General features: G+C 40.1%; 1 protein-coding gene across 2 annotated transcripts in view; it reads right to left on the bottom strand.

The window, feature by feature from the left end:
- Positions 1-2,292: 2,292 nt before the first annotated feature.
- Positions 2,293-9,906, bottom strand: part of ERH (enhancer of rudimentary homolog (Drosophila)) — an 8,076-nt gene continuing 462 nt past the window's right edge. The window contains exons 2-4 of one of the 2 annotated variants that reach the window (XM_018565091.1): positions 9,691-9,778; positions 4,101-4,221; positions 2,293-2,717 (exon numbers count right to left, since the gene is read on the bottom strand). In XM_018565091.1, the coding sequence (XP_018420593.1) occupies positions 2,615-2,717; positions 4,101-4,221; positions 9,691-9,778 (312 nt within the window). In that variant the 3' untranslated portion in view covers positions 2,293-2,614. Of the gene's footprint in view, positions 2,729-4,100; positions 4,222-9,690; positions 9,779-9,906 lie in introns of both variants that reach the window. The other variant, XM_018565090.1, reaches the window with a different exon arrangement.

Genomic DNA, 9,906 nt, shown 5'->3' with positions numbered 1-9,906 from the left:
CGAACACCACCTAACACCACTTGAATCAAAGCTTGTTTGACAATCCATGCTGTTTGTAGTCCTTTCAATTTTGCCCATTATCAGTTCTTGTTTTCCCCTTTCCCTGCCAAGCCCTCCGGAACACTTTACACCTCAGCTGGCCACACCATTTTTGCATTTATTCCATTGTTTTGAGCTTCTTCTGCTGCATTGCTAGCGTTTGTAAAAGACCATATATTTTCTGAAAGCACAGGCCCGGTAGAATAAAAAGATGGTGCTACTAAATTTGTAGGTCCTGTGGTAATTGTGCAAATGTTTATCAAATCAATATTAAACCGATAAAAATACACAATTCAATTGATAAAAGCACACTAAAATCAGTATCAGTGCACAAAAAAAAACACTTTTCCTACAATCTAAAAGATAAAACTATTGAATAACAAATATTTGTACAATTTAATTTGGGCCTTTTTGTGAAACTGTAAAAAGTAGTAACGCAAAACTGTAAATAAGCAACTTACTTTAAAAATAGTTTTTGTGCTGTGTTGATAAAATGATGCAGGCCTTCATTTAATCGCAACAGTGTATCAAAACGCACAGCAATGCATCACAACACTTTGCTATGCACCGCCAGTTACATTTCAAAAAAATAAAATAAAAAAATCAAGCACTGCAATGCGTTCTAACACCGCATACACTACAATATGGGTGGGGGGGAGGGAGTGTTTTATTTGATTATTTACTTGTTTGTTATTTTTACAGGGAAATATTAGGGGTCTAAAACAGACCCCTGACATTTCCTTTTTGAAATAGAAAAGTTCTTGATCTTTCTACAGGATCTGCTCTAAATGAATGGAAATCACCAAGTACAGAGGCTTCCCATTCATTCAGAAAATATTTACCTTCAACCATTTTCTGAATGGGGAGAAGCCTCTGTAGTAAGTGCTACTTCCCAATGAGTAACTCATGAACGAACAGGAAGTGATGAAAAGCATACATGTCATACTATGTGTACCTAGTTGTTTACAAAACATTGGGAGTCAGCTGATCACTCCGGTGTTTGTGCTGCACAGAGGATCAGTAAATATCCCACATATTTACCAATCGTCCACTCAGTCACACACAGAGCCACTGTCATTCTGAAACAGACAGGGTGACAGCATCCCTGCTCTCTCCTCCCTATTCCGCTGTGGCTCCTTACCACTGGATGACAGCGCTTCCTCCCCCGCCCCCTGGCTAAAGCAACCATGATCATATAGCAGAAGGGTAAAAGCCACCAAGGTATGGCATACTGATGTGGCCAGCTGCAAGCGGTTGTGTTCCACTGTATAACATACGTCGGTGGCACAGAAAGGGTTAAATCATACAGCTGAATAACTTACCCCTTGAAAGACTGACTTACCAGCTTGATTAGATCAGTCAGTCTCATTGCAATTGTCGAGTTTGACATTCTGTATATTTTTTGCAGCAGTGTGTACAGCACTGTTGGGGCACAGTGCTACCATTGCAGTGAGCGTCTGTTTTACTGCCCCCTTGCCGCCTGCGTAAATGAGGCCTTATACACTTCCTGCCTTAGGGTGACAATGCTCAGTCACTGTACTGTATCTATTGAGGAGCAGCACTGTTAACCTAGTCTGCTCTCCTGATTTAGACTAAAACACCTCCTTCTCCATTATATAAATGGGCATTGCTGACATTAAGATTTTGTTTTAACCCATAGAAGTTTAAAGGGCACGAGATTTCCATCAGGATCACCAGCCAAATATGTGATTGGCCTTTAAAAAAAAAAAGGAAACTAATGCAGCCACCACATTTGAGGACTTCAAAGCTGCAATATACTGTATTACATTTTTGTTTTTGAGTTCAGATATACTTTATAGTAAAGTTGCATATATTTCCTAAATCAGCTCCTTCAAAGCCCCACATGTAGAGAAGTTTTGGTATAGAGGTATTGCCCTAGTTTGCCCCCACTTCTAAATCTCACACATTACTATGATGGGCAGCCCCAACTGGCCAATAGCGAGGTCCCAAAAGTAGCAAGGTGGTGGGCCAGCCTCTGGACCTGGGATGCCGATTCGGAATGCTTCTGGATTTAGAGCACCAGGGGTCCATTGCCTTAATGAACGAATGGCAGTCATTACTTTTCTGGATAGTGCTGATGATATATTATCCATAATTCAACATTTCCTTTGATGTAGCTGGCCTGCACGAACATTGTTGTAGATTAATCTGACACATAAAATCAGCAATTATATATCAGATTCATGATAATGCATCTATTAAGCAACAAGGAAAACACAAAACACATTTTAACTATCAACTTATTAGGAGTTTATTAAAGGTTTCTAAAATATTTGATTTAGGGCATACCTTAACCAAAACAAGGGGGTGCCAAGATCACCAAACAGCCCAGCTCTACACCACCAGCACTGCTGAACTTCAGTGATTTGTAGGGAAAGTACAACCAGACAGACATTACTGGTTGGCTCAAACATGGTTCAATAAAAAAGGAAATGCTTCCGACATCTGACAAATTTGATCTAAAATTCTGTCTGCTTAAGCATAAAGAAAACACAAAACCACTATATTACAAAACAAAACACCCTCTGATGTCCGCTGTACATGTCAGCTCTCCTCACTGTCTCCCTATTTCCCCGCTTGCTGAGCCTGCCGACGGAGCAGAACATAGATCTTCTCTTTGATCCAGTCTTTGTTGTAGGGCTGGTATGTCTGAGTGTCTGCGCGGTACCTGCAAGAGAACAGTAAAGTCGGGGGGCAATATTAATTTACCAATACTGCCATCGCAAAGACTGATAGAGCTTGAGGCCCCATTTATCAGAAGCATGATATGTTTGTGAAAACTAAGATTTCAGCAAAGATTTGCATTTGACAGCTGCTCACATTTCTAATAAACATGGGGGGAGGGTAATGCATTATGCTGCTTTATATTAGACGTGGTCACACTTTAATATTAAACACAAGTAGGTACAACCTGTGGAGTGTTAGCTTCAAAGCAAACAAGTAGTGGCAACCATCTTATATAGTATACATTATGGACCACTATACAAATATTATCCAGTTTACTTTATAAACGGTTCACTTTTATGGATTAGGAGATGAGTTTCAGTTTATCAAATAAAAAGTATTAAAGTGAACCTGTGAAGGGCAAAGCAATAGGATCACTTAAAATGCAACTGAACACAACACTTTTTTTTTTGGTTTTGTATAGAGTGGAGAGAGATTAGAAGGCGTTTTTTTTATTTCTGTGTCCCTGTTAGGGAGATTTACTCTCTATTTGCCCTGGTGACCGTTACCACTGAAAGTGGAAAAAAAAAACCCGTGTTGTCATTAGAACATGAATAGATGGGATTCCTCCGATGCAGACACTAGTTATAAACAAAAGGCATTTCCCACTCTCAGAAGGCCTCATTTCCTGTGGTAGCCATCGGACAGGAAGTGAAAGGAAATCTCCCATACTCTATCCTAAAAAAAAAAGTTTTGGCTTCAGCTCTACTTTAACTAAAACCCTCTCCTCCTACTTATAATATCCAGGGAGCTACAACAAAATGCATATGTTTGCCCATCAGAGAACAATCTGGTACCTCTGGGTATGGGTGTCCCACTGCTCTCTCCCCTTCCTACCATGATGCAGCCATGCAGGTCTGGGCAGGCAATTAACAGTACAGAGCACCGTCATGTGGGAGCTGGAGTACAGTCTTTAGCCCTATGAAATCTCCAATTACTTGAAGCTTAGACATGGCTTCTTTTGTTTTTGTGAGCTAAACAGAGCAGAAAAGTAGAATATGTACAGTGCTAGGTATTAAAGTGAACCTGTGGCTTTGCCTACTACAGTAAGGCTCTGTGTCAGTTTTTTTATGGTCATCTCCTACCAGATATTCCATAATTACACGATCACCTGCGCTTGTATAAGTGTGCAATGCACAGAGTTAAACTGATGCTTCCCCACCACTTTGTGCATCGGACAAGATTGAGAGAACATTCACCAGACAGACACTATAAATCTGAAATAAGTTATAATTCTTTCTAACACTATGCCCCAAAAAAGTTCCACTTCACAATATTAGTTCATCAAAAAATAAATTCAGTGAGGAAATACTTACACCAAACAGCTAAGATCTGCTAAGTCATCAATGAAATCAAACAACTGACTGATGTCATAAGTTATGGATGGACTGTTGGGGTTCATTCTCTTTAAGTGTTCTTCATACATTTTACAAACTCCTAAGAGGGGGAAAAAAAGCGACATGAGATCAACAAACACTGTACAGAAAGCATGGATTGTCCGAACCTTTGTGTATTTCATACATAACTATAGACAAAGTATGATAAAAACAGAACATTTACTGCAATAGTTTTGCCTGGTGCCATTTTAGGATCCAACAGGGCCCAGAGTAACGTGTTCAGTGATGCACTGGACCACTGTTGGCCATGATAAAAAATGGAGACTGTTGAAACTCCTCTGAGGTCAGTATTACAGTATAAAATCTGACCATGCAGTCATCATACAACTACTCAAGGTGGATGGAACAGGGTTGGCTATGGCTGTTCCCTTATAAAGATAAGCATTTAAGTTCATCCCAAGATTGTTACACGGCCCCCAAGTTTAGCGGTTGGGTTGGAATCAGGATCCACTGTACCAAGCAGATGTTGACTTTAGTGCACACCACTGCATTTCCATTGTATACTACAGCTACTACTAGTGTAGTGTTACCTGTTGAACACTATGATTTTTGACCCAGCCACAGTTATTTCTTATGTTAAGCAACAAGAACTGCTTCTGATACAAATGTTTTGCTGGAGGGTGTTGTGTCTGGGTCTATCCACTGTGAACCTTCATGACTGCTGCATTTAAAAAGCCCAATATTTCTGCAGCACCAACAATGCTTAAACCAATCATCCTGGCACTAATTGTCATGCCCATTAGATCTGTAATCTGTGCATATGCAAAGCAAGAATAGAAAAGAATACTTACTGTTTGTGCAGTTTCACACAGACAAATGTAAAGGCTGAGCACTGTGTTTTAACCAAGTACATGTGCCACTCCTAAAACTGTACAACCTCATAAGAAGTAAATGTGCAGTACTGTCTCAGAGTGCTCAATGCTGCAAGTGTGCTGCTAATTCTTCTCCACAACTTTATATAACAAGAAATAAATGGAGTACTGTCCCCAAAGTGCTCAATGCTGCAGACCGTTATCACAGTCCAGCGTTCTCTAATGCTGAGGCCAGGTGCCGAGTGTCACTATGCAACTGTACAGAAAGCCTCGCTTTGCCCTACATATGTTACATCACTTGCGGTCTTTGTCAGTAGCTCCGTAGGGCGTAGCCTACAGGGCAGAGCTGAGTTTTCGGTACAGTTGCAGTGACACTCGGCCTCAGCATTAGAGAACGCTGGACTGTTGACATCGGTGAGGGGAGTTCGGGATCCATCCATGTTTGGGACTGTGTTTGCTTTTCGATTCGATGTGAGTAGTTGTTTATTTAATAAAGATTTTAACATGTTATACTGTTTTACACTATGGATTGTGTGCATGTTTTTTCCTGAATATCTACACCTGAGAACCAATCTCTGTATGGTGCCCTGAGAGACTAAAGGAGAAAATAAGCCTGGAGAGCAATATTTGACCTGTGTGTGGGTCTATAGTAAAAAGGTGAGTGGCAGACACGGTGGTGGAAGTGGTGAAGAATTCGCAGCACATTTGCAGCATTGAGCACTTTGAGACAGTACTGCACATTTACTTCTTGTTATATGAGGTTGTACAGTTTTAGGAGTGGAACATGTACTTTATTAGGGGACACTTGGTTGGATTTAAATTACTTATTGTGAATTGTGGACTTCGAGCGCAGCACACACATACATATTTTATATTGTTACACGGCATCACCTTTGGTGGTTTTCTCTAGTGTCCGCAGCTATTTATATATTGGCGCAAAATCATTTGTAATAGTAAGCATACATTTAAAATCATGAAAGGCATTAAGAAAAAGCACTTCTAGTAACTCCACTTTTAAAAAAAAATCTTAAAAAATGAATCTAGCATATATAAATTGTTGCACAAGCCATTTTGTAATTTATTGTTAATAAAAATGACCATTTAATTTAAAACTGTAGCTGCTGTAAAGTTCTAAATCCGTCAAAAAGATTCAATGCAATATGGTAACCTGTAGACGTTCTGTACCCACTTGGTGCAGAACAGAAATGCCACTTCCTACTTCTGTGATTGGCTGACCTATTTTCCCAGAAGTCTGCACTAAGATCCAAGTATAACTTTTGGCATCCCTTGCAATAGGAATTCCATTTTTGGTGAGATATTCTCTAAAGGTTGATTACTTCTAAAAAGGGATGAGAACTCTGCAACTTTCCCTATTACAGCACAGGAAGCCCACCATGTGGTGATAATGAACCCAGACCCTCCTATTCAGGGATCAGTCTGGAAAGAACATGGAACAAAAAGTTATTTCTTCAAAAACAGAAACTGCAACAAAGTATGTTAAAATCCTTATAATGTACTCAGATCATCCGGAGAGGATTGATTTTTTCTCAACATAAAAGTGTAATTACTCTTTAAGTAAAGCAAAACCAGTTCCACAAAATGTCATCCATATTACCCACTCTTCAATTTAGGAGCAGCAAATATCACAGCTCAGATTCCATCTTCAGGATAGCATGGATGTTTCCTGCAGTGATGCAATAGCTGGCGGGAGGAACCACAGTACCGAGCAAGGGACCAGGTATTCAACATTCCTGGAAATGTTGAATAGCAAAAGCCCCTGTAGACCCTGCCCACCCGAAAGCCAAGTATGATTTTTTTTTTTTTTTTTTACAGGCTGGTTGTGGTTTATTTGCCTAAGGTCAAGTATGAGGTTAAAAAGGTGTTTTAACAGATAGGGAGGGTTTGAATTTAAGTATGCTATATAGCCTTGGTTCTCAACTGGTGGGTCATGACCCAAAAGTGGGTCACGACCCTGTGATCAGTGGGTCGTCGCATGCCTTCCACTTTTCTAGGTGAAAGCCTCCTCAGCCTCCCCCTAGAGCAGCACCGTCAGTTCTCACACCGAGCAGCCATTTAAAATATGCTGCCCAGCGCTGAGTGTCGACTTGAGGTGAGGTGAGGTGGGGTGGGGGTATGACCTCATTGGGAGCACCTCCTTTACGTGCATTGCTTACAGCTCCCTCGCATGTCCTGTAGAGGTGCCTGGACTGGAGGGACATCACATTCTGGCTCCCGGCACCTCTACAGGTGCGCATTGGAGCTGTACAAACAATGCACATATGGAAGGAGCTCCGTCACAGCACAGCAGCGCACACTGCCGCGTGTTCCATCGCAGTGCAACTTGGGTCGCGACTTAATGACCGAGGACAAATGTGGGTCCTGAGGTTACACAGGTTGAAAACCACTGCTATATAGGATAGTAAAGCGTAACTAAACCCACCAGTTTAAAAGAGGAACTTCACCCATATCTATGAAATGACAACCAACACCTTCAGAAATGTTTGTAATGACAACTACAGACCAATACTTCTAGATAATTCCAGGCTTTGCATATCTTATCACTCTTTTCTTCCCCATTCTTCTCACATAGGCTTTTTTTTCTTCTAATGAGGGCAGATTAATATATTTCCCTTTACTTCCTGGTACTCTGCCATATGTGCACAACTGCACATCTCATGAGAGGAAAATGGCTTTTGGCGGAGCCTATATCTCGATGGCTGTCCTGGAAGATGACTGGGGAAAATATGTTTAATTAATGTAGGATGATTTTAGATCAGCATGCAGAGCTGCATGCCAATAGGATTTTTAGTGAAAAGGGGTAAAAGGTCCAGGCTGGCGTTGTAATGGTGTAGGGAATATTTTCTTGGTACACTTTGGGCCCCTTAGCACCAATTGAGCATTGCTTAAATGTCACAGCATACCTGAGTATTGCTGCTGACCAGGTCTATCCCTTTAAGACCACAATATACCCATCTTCTGATGGCTACTTCCAGCAGGATAATGCACCATGTCACAAAGCTAAAATGATCTCAAACTGGTTTCTTGAACATGATAATGAGTTCACTGTACTCAAAGGGCCTCTACAGTCACCAGATCTCAATCCAGTAGAGCACCGTTGGGATATGGCGGAGGGAAGATTTGCACCATAGACAAATCTGCAGCAACTAATGATCCTATCGTGTCAGTATGGGCTGAATGTTTCCAGAACCTTGTTGAATCTATGCCACAAAGAATTAAGGAAGTTCTGAAAACAAAAAGGGGGGGTCTAACCCGGTACTAACAAGGTGTATCTAATAAAGTGGCAGGTGAGTGTATTTCTGATTTAGATGAAATCTTTATTTTTCTAACACTAAATAGAAATTGCACAGCCATTTGCCTTCAGATGCTATCCTGAAATGTAAATATTACCGATTCATACACAATATTCCATATTTACTCAACTTAAGGAAAAAAAAACTTTTTTTCTGGATCATAAAATCAGAATTAAAATATATGCAAAACACTTTACATTCCCTTTAAAGTCATGGTCAAATAACTGTATGCAGTTCAATTTTAAAGCTGAAATCCAGGCTTAACAAATACTCTCCAAATACAAGGGCCATACTACTACTACCACGGGGAATACTAGCCTAATTCTCCATGTTCTTCCCGTATTACTTCTAGATCTGTGCAGTAATCCAGCATGAAATAACTCCTCTACTCTGCTTATGTGCACAAATTTCCTGTAACAGAGACCGGTCACTGCTGCTCTTTTGCAGGGTGACTGGTCTTGTATCCGCCCTCAATTGTAGTTTCCTGCACACAGCCTGTAGTGGGTGGACCAGCTGGGTACCTCCCACATCTCTGCACAGGCTATATACAGCACAGTGATGATGTCTGCACCACCCCACTGCTGACTTGCCCAGTATCTGACCATACATTTCATATTTTGCTTTGGTGAATGTAGTGGGCGGGTTTGTACCTATGGGGAAAGGGATTGGATTATTGTCTGCTCTGTTTTGTTGTTCTTATTGAATTCCTTATTGTTTATGTATATGTTTCTTTTTAAACAATCTTAAAAAAAACAAAAAGGAGAATAGCTGGCCTTGCAAAGGCATTTGAGGAACCAAAACTGTAGTTTATCCTTTGTGGCTACTGTAATATAGATGTAAATGAATATTTTTGTGCCAAGAGCTCAGCTTTAAGTATATTCAATATTTCACACCATGGGAATAAAATATAATCACTGTAAACATGTTCTAGTTTGTACTGTCACTTTTGCTGTATAGCTTGATCTGCACTTATGAGTGGAAAGAACAAATATAAATAAAAAGACATGCAAATATACAGAGAGGACTCATGCATTAAATAAATATCATTACAAATATTAACTACAGTATATGTAATATCTTATAAAATATTTTGCACAAAAGTGGCTTTCTAAATGTTAGCTCATTCAATACAAATTGCAAGCCACAGAGATCGGTGAATGTAATTAAATATCAAATACAATGTTTATAGGAAGGGGTGGACGAATCAAAATGGGATTCAGGAGCCAGTCTGTCCAATCCAGCAGGATTTTTTCTAGGATCCAGCTCCATTGACAACAACTAGAGAACCTACATGCAGTATAATACAAAACTTTTAAGTGACGCTGGCTTAAAATGGTACTAAACCCCATCATTAGATATTGTTTATGAAAGAACTTTGTTCCATACCTTCCATGCATTCATTGACAGATTCATAGTCTGCATATGTTCTTCCTTCAGGCCTCTTTGTTGGTTGAACAAGCAAGATTGTGTGAGACTGTAAAACATCAAATAATGAAAAAATGATTTTTGAGAAGTAAAAACAAAAGTAATGTTACAGGAATAGGTAACAAATCTGCTCGAATATCCTTTCAGCCATGACCCTATGAACTCAAGTCTATTACA

This window comes from Nanorana parkeri, unplaced genomic scaffold (genome assembly GCF_000935625.1).
Source record: "Nanorana parkeri isolate BGI_ZX_2015 unplaced genomic scaffold, ASM93562v1 scaffold812, whole genome shotgun sequence".
NCBI classification, from domain to species: domain Eukaryota; kingdom Metazoa; phylum Chordata; class Amphibia; order Anura; family Dicroglossidae; genus Nanorana; species Nanorana parkeri.
This window is presented reverse-complemented; position numbering and strand designations above follow the sequence as displayed.